This window comes from Poecilia reticulata, linkage group LG21, assembly GCF_000633615.1.
Source record: "Poecilia reticulata strain Guanapo linkage group LG21, Guppy_female_1.0+MT, whole genome shotgun sequence".
NCBI lineage: Eukaryota > Metazoa > Chordata > Actinopteri > Cyprinodontiformes > Poeciliidae > Poecilia > Poecilia reticulata.
The window spans coordinates 21,000,947-21,021,208 of NC_024351.1; the positions used below are offsets into that span (position 1 = coordinate 21,000,947).

The 20,262-nt window shown below is 39.2% G+C and overlaps 1 protein-coding gene across 1 annotated transcript in view; it reads right to left on the reverse strand.

Annotated features, from left to right (window-relative positions):
- Positions 1 to 2,526: 2,526 nt before the first annotated feature.
- emilin1a (elastin microfibril interfacer 1a) overlaps positions 2,527 to 20,262 on the reverse strand; it is a 31,901-nt gene continuing 14,165 nt past the window's right edge. The window contains exons 2-12 of the mRNA XM_008398165.2: positions 15,583 to 15,699; positions 12,264 to 12,451; positions 12,065 to 12,164; positions 11,530 to 11,638; positions 10,547 to 10,726; positions 8,149 to 9,426; positions 6,206 to 6,620; positions 5,760 to 5,876; positions 4,644 to 4,661; positions 4,412 to 4,537; positions 2,527 to 3,783 (exon numbers count right to left, since the gene is read on the reverse strand). Of these exons, the coding sequence (XP_008396387.1) occupies positions 3,473 to 3,783; positions 4,412 to 4,537; positions 4,644 to 4,661; positions 5,760 to 5,876; positions 6,206 to 6,620; positions 8,149 to 9,426; positions 10,547 to 10,726; positions 11,530 to 11,638; positions 12,065 to 12,164; positions 12,264 to 12,451; positions 15,583 to 15,699 (2,959 nt within the window). The 3' untranslated portion in view covers positions 2,527 to 3,472. The remainder of the gene's footprint in view (positions 3,784 to 4,411; positions 4,538 to 4,643; positions 4,662 to 5,759; positions 5,877 to 6,205; positions 6,621 to 8,148; positions 9,427 to 10,546; positions 10,727 to 11,529; positions 11,639 to 12,064; positions 12,165 to 12,263; positions 12,452 to 15,582; positions 15,700 to 20,262) is intronic.

Consider the following 20,262-nt stretch of genomic DNA (forward strand, 5'->3'; position numbering starts at 1 on the left):
TGTACATTCCCACACTGAGGAGGGAAAACAATCTGAGGAAGAAGTCTATATGATTGTTATAAGAATGCTCAGTCTGAAAAAGTAAAGTAAAATAAACTGCTGTTGTTCTCAACATCCACCGACCTCATTTAATGTGCAATTAAACTTTTAAAGGGCTGCAAAGCCGTTCAACAAAGACAAAGTGTTCGCACCAATGCAATAAAGATTCATTTTGCTTGATTAATTAATGTTGTGAGCTTTACTCATACTATTTATTGAAGTTTAAAGCCACTAATTGGGGACATGATGGTCATATTACTTTTAATGATGCATTTAAGCCGTTCTTTTATAGGCTGAGATGAGTCTATGCCACACAACATTTACGAGTTTTAATGGGGAAAAAATAAAGTCTACAACTTTGAATAAATTGTGTTTTGTCTAATTCATAAAGAGTTAAAATGTGCAAATATATTAATCGTTAATGATTATATGATTAGTTATTAATCTTATGATTAGATATCCCTTAGCAGATTGTACACTGCAAAAAATAAGCATCTCAACCCAAGTTAATAGTAAAAATGTGATTTTCCCATAAGTGAAACAAGTCTGGTAATAGTGCTAGTACTTTCTATCAGTATTATTTATCTAAAACAAGCTTGTCTATTTGGCTGAAAAGTTACTTATAAGTCAGTTTTGTCTTGTTTTTAGTGATCTAAGGTATCAGCACTAGAAACTAGACAAAACATTCTTGGTAAGGTTTTGTGTTTTTGCAGTGTAGAGAAGTCAAACCACTTTATCCAAGTGATCGACAAGCTCCTGACACAGTTCTCATGGATATTTGATGGGTTTTTCTTATCAGAACAAAACAAACTGGTGGTTTCCTGGCATTGGCCCAACTTTTCAGTGAAATCCACAGATTCTTTTTTCCCCCCAAAGTGTTGAGGCCAGCACCTTCCCAGAAGCTTGATGTTCGCCTGTTTGACCCATTTGAAAGGGGAACAGTTTTGAGGTACGTTTGGTTGTTGATTGTTCTGTTGGAATACTGAATTGTGTACAAAAGTGTTTTTGAGATTGAAAGCCTTATCTGGAACATTCTTCTTGGGATTATGGACAAACTTGTCTAAGAATGTCGCAATAAATCATTTAATCACGTGATAAATTAAAACGAGCTTGATCATTTTTATTTGCATGACTGTTTTTCTCTCTCTCTCTCTACCAAAGACTGGATGAAGTCTCAACTGGCAACTTGTTTGAAGGGCAATTTTGTTTACAGAGACTTCATAATTCAATTCACTTGTTCTTTTTGTTGTTTTATTTATGTATTTTGGATACTTTAAATGTGTTTCAGTTCCTGTGTTAGATGAAAGTCTATTGATTTGAGAATACCTACTTGCATTATTATGCCACTAGCATTTTCATTACTTGAAAATGGTCTCAAAACAACATTATCGTTTATCGCAATAATTTCTGGGACAATTTATCGTTCAGCAAAATTTGTTATTGTGACAGACTTACTCATGTCTGACCCGAAAGCTTTCCTACATTAATTATTTACCCTGTTCAGGTTTTTTGGTCCATTTTGGAGTTAATGCTACTTCCTTGGATGGCTCCCTCTCAGTCTGTGTTAATGTTAAGGTGAGTTCACCATAAGAGATGACATGGATGTCCCAGCAGCTTCCTGTTTATAATAGACGTGGGCCTTAGTGGTTCCTGAGTCGTCCCTGAAAGTCCGAAAACATATTTCCCCTTCATCTGAGAGGAGGATCCTCTGGCTGTTCAAACAGGACAACGATTCCAAACACAGATCAAAAGTAGTTCTAGACATCCTGCATCAATCTTCCTGGACCTGACCAAAGAAAAAAAATCACTGCAAAACTGCAAAATGTTGCAAGTATTTTTTTTTGTCTATTTTCAAGTCCAAATATCTTAGAATACGTGCAGTAAGATAAAACCAACTTACAAGTAAACTTTTAGCAAGATATAGGAGTTTGTTTCAAGTAAATAATTACTTATTATTGATTATAAAAAGTGCCCTGCGACAGACTGGCAACCTGTCCAGGGTGACCCCGCCTCTCGCCCGAAACGTTAGCTGGAGATGGGCACCAGCAACCCTCCCGATCCCACTGAGGGACAAGGGTGCAAGAAAATGGATGGATGGATGATTATAAAAAGTACTTGTTCAAATTGATTATTTCACTTAAAATTAAATTTTTCTCATGTGTGGAATAATCTACCAATGGAACTAGTATATCTTTTATCAGTATTAATTAATTATTGACTTAAAACAAGCTCTTGTATCTTGCTTAAAAGTTACTTATAACTTAGTTTTGTCTTGTTTCAAATTCACTCTCAGATATTTGCACTTAAAAACAGACAAGACTAACTTGGTACGATTTGGTGTTTTTGAAGTGCTTTGGAAGCTAAGCTTAAAGGTTGACTGTCAGGAAATGAACATATTTAAAGGAACTGTGACTTAATATCCAGTCAGCTGATGGCTTACATGTGGGTGTTGTATCTGAAAAATGCTAAGAGACATTTACTCAATAATTAGTGGAGGTATATGTGTATATTTAAGAAAACGTTGACAATAAATCCAACCTTTTACCACAAATCTTGTATTTAAAAAAAATCACTAGTTATATGTTGTATAATCAACAGAGGTTTTATGCTGACGGCAAACTCCTGTTACTGTAAGATCTCAGTCCTCGTCTTCTAACTTTAGATATCCCTTATTAGGACACAGAGTGAGAAGAAAAATCCCCTCTGTTCCTTTTGACAAATCCTCTGCTTCCTTTGTGTTTCGGGGCATGGCCAAAGTCCTAAAATGGTCTTATTGTTTTATGGCTGCATGATTTATAAAATCCTGCGGTTTCTCTATGTTGAACTGTCAGTGACTTCATTTGTGCATTTCCTCCTAAAGAATAGTGGTTTGGACTTTGTCCCTCCCGCATTTTTCCTCGAGACAATTGGCACTCGGCATTGCGTTTCTGGGAACTCACTTGTGGTCAAAATGAAACTGTGAGTAACACAAAAATAAATGATCATATTAAAAGAAAAAAGAAAAAAAAAAATACAACGGCTAAACGAGTGCGTAATGAATGCTGAAGATTTGAAGTGACGTGGGTGGACAGCGCAGATAAATAGAAAAACACCCACATCTTTAATCTTTCTCCATTTGACTAAATATCCTTTTTTTTTTAAACACAAGTGAAACTTGATGGATGTCCTGGTGCAATCAGTAAAGCGTCCAAGTTTATAGGAACATAGGAAATCACCCTGCAGTGGCTTCTTTTCCACATAAAAATACATCACAATCAACAAAATAAAACCTTTTCCTTAAAGCTGTCAAGCATTTTTTCTCTTTGCTGGATGAATCCAGTCCACTGGCATCAGTTTCACCCACTGTCGATGGCTCTTTGAGTTAAGAGTCCAGAGCAGAGATTTCAATGCAACAAGATGAACTCTGAAGTCGTACTCCGTCCTCTCTGACGGTCTAGTACAGCAGCATCCCACTGAAGACGGTTAAGGGTTCAGAGGAGAAGGCCAGCTTGCCCGTTACGAGGTCGACGCAGACCGTGTCCCCGACCTCTAAGGGTAGAATGATGTTGAACACAGCCAGGGCTCCAGGGATGTGTTTGGCCTCCGCCATGGGCTTCTCTAGGCCTTCGGGCTGATATCCTGCTGAATCCGCTCGGGCAACGCCAACGTTTGACTTAGAAAGCACCGCCTCGATCTTCATGTTTTTGTGACCCGTCAAAATGGCGCTGAAAAAGTATCTGCCACTCAGGGGCGCCGTAAATATACCTGTAGAACGGGACAGTGTTAGTTCAGTGTTCATGGTAAATATGTAAGATTGTATGAGTGACAAAGAGATTAATTTCTCTCTCTTTGTGGGTGTACTGTGCTGTAAAAAAATATATTTGATCAGCAAACATTTCTGCTTTTTTTTTTAATCACACTTAAATGTTTCAGATAGTTCAACAAGTTCTAATATCAAACATAGACAAACAGATGAAATTACTTTTCAAACAAGTAATTTATTCAGGGACAAAAGCAAGCAAGCAAGCAAGCAAGCAAGCAAGCAAGCTAGCTAGCTAGCTAGCTAGCTAGCTAGCTATCTATCTATCTATCTATCTATCTATCTATCTATCTATCTATCTATCTATCTATCTATCTATCTATCTATCTATCTATCTATCTATCTATCTANTCTATCTATCTATCTATCTATCTATCTATCTATCTATCTATCTATCTATCTATCTATCTATCTATCTATCTATCTATCTATCTATCTATCTATCTTACTAGTTATCTAACATGCTAGCTATTTTGCTAACTAACTACAGAACAGGACCTTTGAACCTGAATAAAGAAAACACAAACCGAGTTGACAGGAACTGATAGAAGTGCTTGAAGCACTAGCACACACCTGTTTCAGGATCGTAGGCTTTATTTTCATTGATAAATACTTCATTGAACTCTATGGTTCCCGTCTTCCTCATCCGGCGAGTCAGCGCAGCAGAGAAAGAAAGGCGCGGCACGTGAGCATCGGACCCTTGAAGACCAGATGACAAAGTAGAAACAGAGGAGAGCTTAGTGAGAATTATAGATCAAAGTGGAATGAGGGCTTTCATCTGTTGTTCAGTAAGTACAGTACATACCCTGTTCTCCTCTGAGCCCTGGAAAGCAAGATGAAAGATATAAAGAGTAAGGTAAATATCCAAATAAGCCATTCACTGGTATTTCAGCAAACAGAGCCTTGTAAAAATATTCACATCGCTTACATCGTCCACATTTTGCCGCATTCTATCCACAAACTTCACTGTATTTTATTGGGACTTTTAGGGGTTTGATCAGCAGTAAGTAGCGTATAAAATTAAAAATTTTCAATATCTGGTGTTGCTTTGTTTGCAAGTCCATCTGCAAGTCTTTCAGGGTACTTTTCTACCATCTCGTCTGATTTATTATTATTTTTATAACCTTAAATTTCTCCACAACTTCTTGATCTTCATGATTTTATCATCTCTTTAATGTTCTCTAACAAACCTCTGAGGCCTTCACACTACAGTTAGATTAATACAGAGATTAAATTACACACAAATTGACTTTTTTTTCTTAATCAGGATGACTATGGATTGTATTTATTTGTATCAAAATTAAATCAGCAGTATGTAACTTTTATAAAAAAAATGTCTTTTACATATTTGTTAAAATGATCACTATGTCATGACACTTCTTAGCGCTGCCAATCATTCTCATGTATGTGTTACTCACACCCTTCCCCTTTTTTCTCTGCTACACTACAGCTGGTTCACCACAACTGAGTCTGTCATGAATGCCAAGACTAGTTAGCATGGACTCTGATGACATTTAGCAGCGCTAAGATCCTCCTCCTGGCTCTGATTGGTTGTTTTTGGTCAAGAGTGGTTCATTTCTTCAGACACCAATAGTTGCTCAGGGAGGAGATGGAGGATATCGATCTTCTCACAAATGATCTGTCTCCTGTCTCGGCACAGTGACAGTTTGAACAAATATGTACAAAACATATTTTTGTAAAAGTTGCATGTAGCTTTAAGGGATCTGATAAGAAATGTGTTACACACTCTTCAGGATATCAATTTAAACCATCTGTTATTGCTCTTTCACTTCCCAATTCTGAACTACAAATAATAATAATACACTGAAATCTGGCATTAAATGTGACAAAGTTTAAGAGTTACAAAAAGTGTCGCAGTACAATGTGTATGTTTTACAGATCACTCCTTGTGTTTTTGTACCTGGGGGTCCCACTGGTCCTTGTCTGCCTTCTCTGCCTGGAGGTCCCACCCTTCCTTGGGGTCCAATAGGACCCGGTGGTCCAGATTCGCCTCTCTCTCCTCGAGGCCCCGGGGAACCTGAGGGAAAGAACAATTTAGAGACAGAAATACTGCACACAAACTCCTGTTAAGTAGTGCTAATGGTTCTAAGGAGCTTCAAACGGGAGGCACATTAAGTCAGGAAAGCCAAGACATTTAGCCTGGTGAGACTCCAGCTGTGTCTTTCATACTATGTGATTACAAGAAGATGTCCTTCAGACAGACAACAAACTTTACTAGGCTCTTAAGTGAATTCTTTCAAACATGACTGCCTGGATTCTTTGGTCTATTTTAATGCCTTTCATTACTTAATGTGCATCCGCCTTCACCAAAGTGAAATCCCATGCTCCCTTTCCCCTGAAACTCACCCCTAAAGTCCTGATCCCTGAAAATGGTGAACTGCCTTCCCAAGTCCAGCACAGAGGAGTTGAGCGTATGTATCCTGGAGTGGACACGGTCCAGCTGGACGGTCTGGATGTTGTCAATGAGCTCTCCTTGGGACGTCACGGTGACGTTGAGGCCGTTCACACAGCCCCACAGGCCAGACACATGTTTGTTCAGGCCCTGTTTGATTTTCTCCAGGCTGTCTGTGAAGGAGTCAAGGCGGCCGCAGAGCCCCTCCAGCTTGGAGAGCCTTCGGTCCAGGCCGTCGCTGGACCGCCGGCACTCTCCCAGCTCCGTGGCGTAGTTGTTCCTGATTATCTGGATTTCTCTGACCAGGTTGCCGAACCGGACATTAGCATCGTCGACGTGATCTGTCAGCTCATTCTTCAAGTCCTCCACCTTGAAGAGAAAACACAATCGTGTTCATTTGTGTTTTAAAGCGTCGCTTCATGTTGTAGGCCTTTACCACAATTTATTCTCCTATGGTATCGCAACCACTTCGTTCTCAGCAGGGTTGTGCTATTCTTCTATAGTGCTTCCAGACTTCCAAGATAGCCAGAAAGGATTTTTGAGTGGTCCAATGTTTTTACAGTGTGCACAGAAAACACATTTTTAATATCATACAGATAAATAAAGAAGATAAGCATATAGATCCATCATATGATGGATGTTCTGTTTTATTCAGTGGAAAATATTTCAGATCAGCATGATAGAGTAACTTTGGTCAATGGGGTCATGAGACATTGAAGAAATACTTAGAGAAGGAAGTTCTAAATAACATAGTTTTGGCATTCAGTTTTATGCATGGTATAAAAGGTACTCATATTTTTTTTACAACAAAATAATTCATACACTGTACAGTGCATGGGTATACTTTCAGTGAGTCAAAATTTTTTTTAACATACTTCTTTTATTGGTTTTATTAGTGGTGTAATGTTTTGACTTTATGAGAAACTGAACTTTGCGTTTTATTAACATCAAGCCATATTCTTCCAAATTAACAGATATAATAGCTTACAAAGACAAAGTATGAAATGCATCTATAAGTGAACCTAGATATTTACATACACTGTATAAAAATCAAATACCAATCAGAGCTGTTGTCAATAGATCTTACAGTAGTTGAGTAAGATGATACATTCATCATATGTGATTTTGTTGCTGTATTATGGTGGCTTTGTATTTTTTTTAAACTATTATTATCTGGATTGTTTGCTGTTCCTATGGCTTCTCCTCTCATATTGACCTTTCAAAAGAATGATGATATAAACTAGCTAAGAGCTACAATCTGGTACAGGGCATCAAATGATGATGTTCATGTTTAAGTTGCACATTTTTCTTTCTTTCTTTTTTAAAAAAAATAAGATTAAACCCAAAAAAGTCTTTCACATGAGAGATGGAACATGTCAAGAATCTAAAAAAAAAGTACAGCTGCCTTCTAATGAAGAACGTAGAAAAGCAATACTATTTTAGGAAAGCAGTGGCAGGTCAGAAGTCTGATGTGACCACATGAACAACATTAGGCATTGGTATGGAGCATTTTACAGACTTGGAAGTTAAAACAGATTTATTGAGGTCCACGGTTTGGGTCTATGCTCACCATGAAGTCCCTATCCAACAAGGAATTTCATCTACCTAATGATAAACTTGACATATTGGTATATTGCTAGAACTAAATATAACATTTTAAATAGGACTTTAAAGTAGGACACTCAATCCCAATACCCAAGATGCTAAACCTCCTGCAGAGGTACAGATATTGCTATGATGCAAAGCAAATCAAATAGTTAAACATGTAATATTTTACACTAAACAACCAGCAGTAAGGGCAACTACATGGGCCTTCATTTTATTAATAGCTAATAAACATTAAAATGTTGTAATATACTGTGTTAAGTTTAGTAGCAGTGATATCTCATTAGCTTACCACAGAATTGGTGTTTGAATTTGTGCTGGATAGATCCGTCAGCGTGGTACTATGTGTCTTCACAGTCCGTCCCAGGTCCTTCAGTGTGTTATTAATGGAGTTAAAAGTAATCATGACATTGTTCAGCTCTCCTTGGACTGACCTCAGATCCCCACCTAATTTCCCGCTGTGGAAGGTATGACCGTCCAACCGTTTCTTCAAGTCGTTTATGTTGGTCTTGCACTGTCCCGTACATTCCTCCACATCCTCCCTAAGTTGTCCCACCTCTTCCTGAAGGTTGGAGCAAACCTGAGAACAGGTGGACTCCCCCGAGTCAACTTTTCTCCTCAGATCCGTCAATTCTGTCTGGCATTTGTTAAGGCCGATCATTGTGGAGTTGGTGAGCAAGCGCAAGTCCTGCTCCACATTGCGACAAACGAAACAGTCATCAAGATCTCTGCCCAGTGTGTCGATCTCTGAGACAATGCGGGTGAAGTGTTCACCGTTCTGTCCGGTTACTGCTTTTATCTTGTTGATGTCATTGGTGAGGTCAATCACTCTGTCAATTAGGGAGTCTCCCGTCACAGACAAGTTGTTCAGGGTGTTATTAAACCTCTTGATGTGTTCCTGATTGGTCACAACTCTCCACTCCAAGGTTTTCACAGTCTCATCTGTCACTGGACTTTTTCCGTTGTGCCCACAGGTCTCACTGCACATCTCTGTGGTTGAGGCTAACTTTCTGTCAAGGAAGACTGTAGCGTTCTCCAGATGGCTCAAACGTCGGCTGTGGTCCCTCACTGTATCTCCGAGATCTGCAACTTCCAAGTCTAGTCTTCCGATTTTAGAGCTGTGATCATCCAGCTGAATAAAGACGCTGTTACGCAGCTGGGTGAAATCTCTTTGCAGGGTTTCTTTCAAGCTGCTCCCGGTGTTGGTGCACTTCTGCTCCGTCTTCCTCATCGTGGTGTTGAACCTCTTTTCCATCTCTCTCAGCCTGCTGTTAAACCGATCCTCAGTGACTCGTCCCTTTGTTCCACCCGTCCCAGCCAGCTCCTTATCCAGTCGCCCTTTGATGATATCACACTTGTCCGAAGTGGACGTGAGTCGAACGTCTATGCTTGACAGCCTCTTCTCCAGCTCTGTGATGGTGTTGCAGCAGGTCTGGGATTGCTTGTTTTCTCTGCGGTAGATTTCCAAGTCACGCCTGATGTTTTGGTCCATGGAGTTTATGAGCTTCTCCAAAGCTCTGATCCTTTCCCTATCCTCCGCCTGCTGCCGTCTCAAGTCCTCCACACCAACCTAGAGGAAAACAACATTATTAGGACAATGGACTGTTGGTTTGTGACATCAAGCTTCTCATACAGAGTTTGACTAATTACCATTGCTAGAAATTCAGCATCATAAATGATAGCAATAGCACGGACAGGTTGCAACATAATGTCACATACACAAGATCCCACCTTCTTAAAAACTGCTAACCAATGACGACTTAGCTGTTGTCAATATAACGGGCTAAATCTTAAAAGTATGTGTAGTATAGAAAAGAAAAATAGACAGTGATTTGCTGTTAAATGTCAAAACTATGACAAATATACAAAAAGGTCCAATGGTATTACACTTTACAGGTCAGTAAAAAGTTTTGATAAAAAAAATACCAAGGGAGAGGAAAGTAGGTCAGCTAAGCTAGCTTGACTTTGACGACCTTAACATAAATATGTGCTGCAGAATTCAATGTGTTTCAGATTAGTTAAAAAAATAAGGTGACCCACACACCGACCCAACTCCATTTCTAGCAGGAGTTTAAATCAGCTAAAGAACCACAGCAGCGTACAGACGATCATTTATCACCTGAACATGTGACACTGTTACGGACTGAGTGTTCTGTTCCTTGTGTAGGAAATGTTTGCCTGTTTTTCGGTGTTGAATCCTGATACACTTGAACTAATCTCTGCTCTGTCTGCTAGTGGCGCCATTGCCACCGACCCATTGTCAGTCAGTTGCTATGGCAATGGGTTGGTGTGTAGTATAGGTGACACATAGAGCGAGAGAAAAAAAGAATATGAGTGATTTTGAGTTGTTCTTCAACAGTTTTTCTGAGTTATTTTTCCCTTTGCTGTGGTGCATTGCACTGAATTAACAATAATATATCTCCAGGTTTCAGTTTGTTAACAAAACCATTCTACTGCAGCAGCGCAACTATGGATGGCAAGTAAAAGAATCGTCTTTTTGCCTGCCAGCATTGTGCACAGGCAAGAAATTTCTGGACGTAAACAACAACATGGAACATGTCTATAATTCATGGAGAAAATAATCCACCTGCTAATTAAAAGGTTATGTTTCCTTTTCCTTTGAAGGATAATTTGGATCCTTCTCCAGAAAAGAAGGAGCATATTACATCCCCTGAAAGAGCAATCTGTACCTGACAGGACGAGCAGGACAGAGAAACTCTTCTCTCCAGCTCAGTCAGGATCTCCTCCTTCAGCGTGTTCAGCTGGTCCCCTCCTCCTCCTCCTCCTCCTGGCCCAACATTTCCATCCAGGTCATTTCCCCCTCCATTCTCCAAATGGTTGTTGATGTTCAGCAGCGTCTCATCATGGACCTAAATCACAGAATCAGAGATTACGGCCTGTGATTGTGTTACAAGGTTAATTAAGGCGACAGACATGGTACAAAAGTTAGATTTTAGTTTTTAATATTTTAATAACAGAGCACAGAAACACATCCAAACCGTCCGTTAAAGTTTTTTACATTTGATGTAGGAATGAGAACAACAGGTCTAACACATCAGAATGGATCATTTTCTCACAAAAACAAATCAAGGCAAAAAAACAAGGCTTTTTGAAGATGTGCTGCTGTGTTGTAGTTTTTCATTCTCTTGAATGATTTGATCAGATATCATCTTTTGGACAAAAAGACATTCGCGTCACATTTGGACAACAGTGACATTCCTCAAACTGGAAGCTTCTCTAAGAGTGATGAAAACACGGGACAGAAAGTGGATTATAATACTGAAGGATCTGGACAGATTTCTGATAAGTACTGACTGTGATCTGTATATGACAACAATCTACTGCATTGTCCATCTGTCTGGATTAAGGAGTGGGGCTGAAAAACAGAGGCCACTTCTTCCAAAGAAAACATCCAGAGATAAAATCTCCTGAATCCCCATGGGAAAACGTGCCATGACAAAACTAATACAAACTTGAATTCCAAACATAATTTTTAACAAGTGATGTTTGGAACAGAACACAGCAAAAGAGCACCAGTGAAAAATGTGAGTTTTTTCAAAACTGCTCAATGGAAGAGATTCCATTTATTCCATTTACACCAAATTTATTCTCGTAATTTAAATTTTTGCATAATGGCAAAAAGACCAGAATCAAAGCCGATGATACGGATTACCTGTGTTCTGTTGTAGAGATGGTCCAGCTTGGTCTGGATGGTGTTGATGGTTTCCTTCATGAACGGCTGAGCTGAATCCGCAGGAACGGTGGCCCCGTTCAGGCTGGGCCTGCAAACCAGAACACGCAGAGGTCCGTAGACCTAAATCAAGATCTGTGACAAAACACTAAACCTGAGTATTTAGTGTCTGACTTCTTCTAAACACATTTCTGGAACGGGGATGTATCCAGTGGACAAATAGGAAGCCACTGATTCTGTGGTTTATTTACATGCTATCATGTTATCTTGTTCAGATTGAACTGTTTATCTCTTCCAGTCTGTATATTTGATTAGAGAAGGATGTCTGCTCTCCAAAACTGACCAACAGCCATAAACACTGACACACTGTAAATTATGCGCAGATGTTTGGTTTAGGAAGTGCGGAGAAACGGATGTATTAGTGCTAGCCGGTCTGGTGTAAACAGGACTACAGCCTGCAGGTGACGGCACTTCACCAGTAGCGCACGCACTTGATGGATGGACAACATTCACGTACAGCTTTTGGTTTATGCCATCAATGGTGGTCTTCATGTCATGGAGTTCTTTTTTGAGTCCGGTGATCGTGTCCTGCAGCTCCTGGATTCTCTCACGCTCGCCTCAAATCAAGAAAAATAAAGAGTCTGGATGTGAATGGAGCATGAAGTCAAGCTTTTTTTCATTCGTTTTTTTCTTTTAACTTCATTAAACCGTCATACCTTGTTCACCCTTCCTTCCACCACCGGGCTGTGGCGTCTGTGTCTGCCCTCCGTTGACCCGAGTGTCAAGGGTCCCGTGAGGACCCTGGTGGCAGTCTTCCCCTGAGTAACCGTGGCAACATTTCCACTCCATTTCCGTCACCATCTTGTATGCTACCTTGTACCTCGGCCTCCTGTACGTTCGGTAACTGGAGATCACAGAAAAGAACAAATTATTCATCAAACTGGTTCTTGAAAGTAACTTCATGTGTTCTTTTGTGCGATCCATCACAAAGATGCGCTGCTGTCCGCTGGTTTTGACTGAAGCAAACATTTCTTCCAACACTTTCCGATTTAGAGACTGGGTAGAGAGATGGAATATTGTAGAACCCAGCAAAAGTCACAAATTTGGTTTAATTTCCGAGTCATTTCATGGGATAGACCAATAGAAAGCTAGTCTGAAGGAGCTGAGTGGTGGAGGGGCTGCTCTGTGAGGCAGAAGTTAGGAAGCTTGGAAACTTTTAGGGGGAGCTGTGTCTCAATTTGGGGCTAGGCTACCATAGAGATTCAAGGATTTTTCAAACATGTATAAAAGAATAAGTGCAACACTCCAAGTTTTTGATTATGAAATAACATTATAACATGAAGTAAAGCTGAAAAGAACATGGATTTTAAATAAAACTGTCAATTTAATGAATAACTCAAAGGAGTCCTAACCCTCGCTTGAGTTGACGGACGCAGGAAGAAGAGTCCGTCTTCTTTCTGCATTTAGAATGGGCTTGGAACCCATTTCTAAATGCTTGAAGTTCTAGTATATTTTGAGACTGCAAATGTATTTCCCTGTTTTTATGTTCAATTTATAATTTAACATCCCAATCAGTGAGCTGTAACTGTTCCTAAACACTCAGACTTTCTTGCTCACTGTTGACATCCACAGAATGAACGGCTGCCTATCAGTTGACAGACAGGATAATCTCTGCTGTCGGAGCTTAAAATGTTCTTCCTGCCTTTTTTATTTCTCAATGTTTCCAACAGAAATCCACTGCATGTATCTCACACTAAATCAGAGTTACTTGCTCATAAATGGCTTCCAAAAATATGTAAAATGTTTTATTTGGATCTCGCTGCTGCAGTTTTCCCATGAATGTGTCATTCAACTCTGTGCCTGAAGAGTCTCCCCGTTGCAGTCAAAGTACCAGAAATAGGACAGAATTAACCAGAAATATCAATACATGAGGCAAGCAGCATTAGAGGCATATTGGCCAGGACACACTGCACTTTTATCCTCTTTTTGTATCAGTCCATAAACAGGCTTGTAGGTTGCAAAGGCTGCTTTAACGAGGTGACAGAAAGGTCAGCTGATGGAAAAATAAATCATTGTGAGGCAGAGCGTAGAAAGAGCCTTATGGAGCTGAAGGAAGAGAGAGAAAGAAGCCAGAGGAAAGCCAGGGTATGAAGACGAGATTGTTTTTAAGAAGAAAGACTAGATTGTGGTGCCTGGAGCTCCTACTGGCTTCATTCATAGCATAGTCCGGGTTTACGTCGAGGCCCCTGGCAGGCCTGGGGATCAAACGGCCGGGCCAAGGTTGAAACAGAGGGAGAACTTCAAAAGAGGAGAAACACAGGCAGAGTAACGGTTTCATGCGAGCGCAACATCCACATTTGGAAAAATCGCTTACAGAGTCCCGTTAATAACATATTTCTGGTGGTGGATTTGCAGTGTTGGGAGCGGACCAGGAGACAGACTGGACTGGACCTCCAACTCTCTGCACTGCAACATGATCCTGGGCTGCCTGTGTGGTTTTTCTTAAATCTTCTCCTATTACTGCATCTTAGCACTATGGATGCAATGATCCACTTTTTTCAGTTCTGACACACCAACACAAATATCTGAGGTTTAGCTATATACACCACTAGCTTCACAAGTTCGGTCAAACATGTAAAAACAACACAAATGTAATTTGTTCAGTAAGTGCAATTAGAAGTATAACAGTCAATGTAAAATAAATACATTGGCTGTTATACTGACAAAAGCAATAGGTTGACCAGCTCGGTCAAACATGTAAAAGATAAACTGCAACAAACCTTCTGTCAAATGATTCTACTGGGTTTAAACCACTTGCGCTGCGTCTAAAAAAGCGAGTAAAGCTGAAAAACCTTGTAATAACTTTTGCTTCCAAACACTTCTAAATTACAGCCATATATTAATAAAGGCATAACAAAGTTATGCCTCTTAAAGACCAATAAACTGTCATTTTGGGATAGACTGGTCACACCATAGCATTACTCATGTTGGTCTGGAACCAAGATGCTTCTCATTTACTGGACTCCTTGTTGAAACATCCACTTGAAAGCACTTCCTCCTTGATGTGCCCCTTTAATCCGATCCATTATCTCATGTATGCGATAGATAAACCCAACAACACTATGCCATGCGAATATCATATGGATATCATAAGACCAAAGCCACCATGCTACTAACTTTACCATGACTGAAAATCTTTGTTTAAAGGTTATCTGAGAACATTTCTGCAGCCTCTAGACTCAACAAGACCAATGTTGCTTTTATCCATAACATGTTGTCTTTAGCCAAGTCGGTGTGTTCTTTGGCAAATTGAAACCTCTTCAGCCACTGTTGTTTTTTGTTTTCAATGACTAAACTTCAATTTTGTACAGATACTCCATACTGAAGCTGGAAGAGATTTCAAATATCCAATATAAAACGATCAGGTTAAAACTACCTTTTGAAAATTGACAACTGTAAGCAGGTATTAAAAATACTTTTCACTAAGACTCTGAATTAAAAATGTTGTTTTTATTGGTTAGATGCAATATGCTAACTTCAAATGTTGTGTTTTCATCAACTGTAAGCAGAAAATCATCATAATTAGCAGAAATACAGGCTTTCAAACATCAATCTGTGTGTAATTAATCTATACAAAGTGTTTCATTTAGTGACAAAGTTCCTGAAATAAATGATCCTTTTCATTAATATTCTAATTCATTGAATGAGTCTGAAACTCACCTATGTGTCCACCCTTTCATCCTCATAAAACATTAGCATAAAACGTTAGCCATTAGCTCCTGGATAATGGCACTCTGAGGTTGGACTGATCATACAGGTAGCTCAGTTATATCCAGAACCTTCTGTTTATTCGTAAGGCAGTAGAAACGCAAGCACCTGAGGGAAATTAGTTTTTCTAGACAGGAAACCGATGGATGAAGACAAGATGTAAATTCAGAGGACAGGAAGTTAGCAGGACAAGGTTGAGTACTGATGCTAATGTTATAGTTAGAGAAGGGGGAAACCTAAGGACATGAAAAGGCAGTAGATACTCACGGGACCCGGGGACATTGGCCCCACGTACAGCGCTGATAGTCTGGCTTGACGTACGTCTCCACCCCGTCCTCCATAACGCAGCTCACTGTCCTCGTCACCACATAAGCACACCAGTTCCTGTTAGGCAAAGAACAAAACGCGGTTCAGAAAATCTGCTCCGCACTTAGAATCCACCCTGACTCTGTTCTATGGATCAAAAAAAAGAATAAATCAACTCTAATATATTGCACTAGTTGATTGTGAGGCCCAGCTATAACTTTGAGATGAATATCTCAAACCCTGGACTCGGCTGTTATTCTGCACTCCAGAAATGGGTGCAGATGTCAGATCTGTTCAGGATAACTGCGGTTTCAAACAATCACTGCTATTGTGTTCTCTATCCAATGCTGACCAGCCCCCACTGAATCTCATACACAGCCTACCATATCATTGTTGTGTTTGGACTGCTATCTTTAAAAAGAAGAAGAAAAAAAAAAAACTCACTCAAGCAAACCCCCAACGTCTTGCCTCCAAGCAAATAACTTCCACAGTTAAAGCGCATTATGTTAAGGTTTTCCTTCTGTGACATAACAATAGATGCAACCAAATGAACATAAGGAAATGGTAGAAAGAAGCAAGGATGATTTTCGTCTGTAAAGAACTTTATCCTCATCTTTCTTTTCCGTCTAAGTGTTGGACTCAACAGACTTAGACAATGTCACAAATTTGCAAAAGCTTTCATTGACCTCATTTTCAAGGAACAGCAGTAGTTTGGAATTACACCTACTAGCCAAAACATTATGACTATCTGCCTAAAAGTGCAAGTCTGTCCTAAGGGTCAAAAAGAGGGGTTCCATGGATTTGCCTTGTTTGCTCAATTTATGCCAAAGATAATAAAGTGGATTGAGATCTGGAGAACTTGGAGGACAAGTCAATCCCAAACTCGTCATTGTGCTAGTCAGACAATTTCTGAACCATTTCTGTGTGATTTGTGGCAGGGAGCATTGTCATGAAGAAGTACTAATAATAAAGGAGAACTGTCTCCATTAAGGTGTGTACACAGTCTGAAACAATGCTTAGCTAACAGATGGGTTAGGTATCCCAGCAGAACCTTGTCCAAACATTCATTATCATGCCTGTCACAATTACAAATTTTGCTCAACTCAACTAGCTCCCTATTTGAGCTAGTTGAGACCAAAGCAACAGACTAAAGACTTCAGTCATCCAGTTTTTGGTAAAAGAGAGAAAAGAGAAAAACGAAAAATCGTGCAAATTGAAATTACTGAGCTTGTTTTAATTTGTCATGTGATAAATTGATTAATTGATTTATTGCTTATTGCGACATTCCTACTCCTACCTAGGCCTACTTATTGATGGAATTAAGAGTAAAAGTTGTCAACCATCGCCATATAAAGCAGTTGGTTGCCATGGGGACATTGGACACATGCTAGCCTAGAAATAACGCTGACTACAGTTCGAAGAAATATTTACTTCCTCTGGGGCTTCTGCCATCTTCTTCTTTCTATGTAATATGTCATTTAAAGATGCACAAAAAAACGCTGTCTGCTGTCACTTTTGAAGATGTAATATGGCTACAAACGACAAGTTAAAATATTTAAGCATCTTTCTGTCTATCAGTAGACAATACCTCCCATGAAGTGAAGACATGTAATTAACATGATAAACTAACATCAAGCATCCCCTACAACTTGCTCCAACCCAAAACATTTCTGAAACACTCCCACATTGTCCAGCTGCCTGCAGGGTACTCCATCTCATCCCCCTTCTCTCCTCTGACCTCTGGAGATGCATCTCCTGATAACAGTAGCAGAACTATTTAAAACACAGACGCAGTTCAGTCATTCTCAATACTTCCCAGAATCCCAGCGTTGCTATTTCTATGTTGGTATTATGGATAATTAGTGTCAGTCTGAGCTGCTCTTTTGGATAACAGCCGGCGCATACAAGGACTTTGTTCATCCTGGAAAGTCAATCAGCAGCTTTCATCAAAGCGTCTTCTAGTCTGCCAGCGAGCCTCTGTCTGTGTTTTCTTCTGTCTTTTGCTTTATGTCCTCTTGGGATCAGCTGTATTCTGGCTATTTTTTTTTTTTTACATCTTTCTTACAATTTGTCACGTTACAAAATACAAATTTCAATTTATTTTGATGGATTTCACATAAAAGACCAAATAAAAAACAGTATTTCATGTTTTTATTTTAATTCAGAAAGATCCCCCTTCCATCATAACTTTAAACTCACATGTCATCACAAAATGGAATGGTTTAGATCAAAGCATACATGTGTTTTAGGACTGCCCAGTCAAAGTCCAGACCAAATGAGACTGTGGCGAGCCTTAAAATGGATGTTCAGTTTGTTCCATTTTGTAAAGAACAATAGGTGAAGCTTTCAATCCCTACATGTAAAGACATTTACAGTGTTTCTGGAGGTTTCAACAACTCAGATTTAAGACTTCTTAAGTCCTGTTAAGGCCATTATAAATGACATTTAAGACCTGTATTATAGCACAGATGAACAGAGGAGGTAGATTTTGCCACATTCTTAAAGTTAGTGGAAGACATTGATTACAGCTCCTCTTAATCTTTTCCCTATTTGTCATCACAGCTGCATCTGTGGCTCTAATCTCTTGGTTCCATGCTCTACTGCTTTTCCTTAATCTCTTTCTCAGCTGTATTTTCCTAACAACTTTGTTGGAATAAAATTCTTCAATAGCTTAACGCCATGTTTAAAATCCACAAAATGTCCAACTGCAGAGTTTATGTCGTATCATCATTTGGGTTGGCAAGAGAAGTGACGTCACCCAGCCAACTGCTGATAAATTTGTATGATAGTGGCAAAAAAGTTAGCTAGCTAGCAAGATTACATTAGCAGCTAGTTAGCATTGAGTCATAGGGATAAAGATGTCTGTACATGACTCAAACTTTTACCTCACAGGAACGTGCTGCAAGAAAAGAATCTTCCTGAATATAAAGGATTAAGTAGTCCTGCCATGGCAACATTTAAGACAAGTGATTAGCATATTTAAGGTCAACTTACTTTTTTCTTAAACAAATTTAAGACATTTTAGATACATGAAATTAAGACTTAAGGATGCACAGATGCCATGCATTTAGTTGTAATTTTAGTAAAATTAGGTTCTACAAAGATTTTGTGACAACCTGTGAACACAATATACAAGATACTCTTACTTTTACCAAGCACTGTATGTGTATTATTTAATCACCTCCTTTTTTCCCCCACACCTGTTTCCTTTCAAGCCATTACTGTTTATGATGTGCTTTATCTTTCCTCATGTTTTACTTCTCCCAGTCTGAGAGGAGAGGGTGGTGGTCCCTCTCCAGGACCACCACCCTGTCCACTCCTTAATACCAGAGCCAGTCTGCCTGACAGCTGAGGTTATCACGTTTTTGATCCCCAGAGCCTCACAGCCCACTCCTCATGACCTCTATGTAATGAACGTGGGAAAGTGAACATGACTAATTAGCTGTCATTAGCCAGCCAACTCACTGGTTTTTATCCTTTTAACCCAGCAGGTACATTGACCTTATTGTTTACATGTTCATAAAATAAACATTATTAATGGTGAGTGTCAATGGTTACTGTCAAAACAAGGATTACTTTAGTTTTTCAGAGCCCTAGATGTTAGGAATACAAGCCGAACTTCAATGCGTTGCTATTAATAAAGGTATTTCTGTCATGCTACTAGGAACATGAGCAACACAAGTTGATAATGAAATTGTTTCAATGTGTCCAACACTTCTTTTAATCATATATACCTTCAGGCAATGATAGTTATACAAAAATTCACAATTTTGAAAGGTATTTTATATGTTTACTTTTATTTTTTAATATTGACAACATAGATCTGAAATATATATTTTTTTTGTTTCTCCTGAATTTTCACCTGTAACACATCCCCAAAAAATAGTAAGGTAATAATAACAAAGAGGCAAAGAGGTAAATCTGTTTAAAATGAACAGAACAAACACGCTATTCACATAAAGACTCTGTTTCTAAGGTCCAAAGTCAGCCCAAGGTTCATTTTATCAAAAGTTTGTCAAATATTTCTTTAATAAAAATCTAGAACTGTGGAATTCAAAATGATTCTTCCACTGTAGTCATCAGTGCATCCATGACGAACCATCACACCATGGAAACATCAGTTTTGCTCCAGACCGACAGTAGAAAAAAAAACAACAAGTACCCAGACTGCTCTGCAACCGGTCCGGAGCCAGACTACGTGACGGAATTGCAAAGCCCCCTTTGCAATTCTCATTTCTACTTTTCTGACGGTAGCTTCAGGGGGAACAATCCTTCAGAGCCACATGTGCTTTCCTTTAGGAAAACATTTTTCCAAAGATGCACTTCTCTCCAGTTGGCACCCCAAACTTGCCATAATAGTTTTTCTGTCTTTTGTGTATGCCGCTGTATTGGAAAAATATATTTAAAAAAAAAACAAATAAATAGGAGGATTTCTTTTTGGAGAATCTAGACCTGTCACATCTTTGAAGTATGCATGTTGCTCTTTTATGCAGACCTGTTCTGAATAATGCTTGTGTATTGGGATTAAAGGTGTGGAATACACAGTGTTCTGCTGCATCAGGACCAGGTGTGTTACTTTTACTTTTTTTGTGAATGAAAGTTGCTCATTTTGTCCAAAATGTACAATAAATATATGTTTTA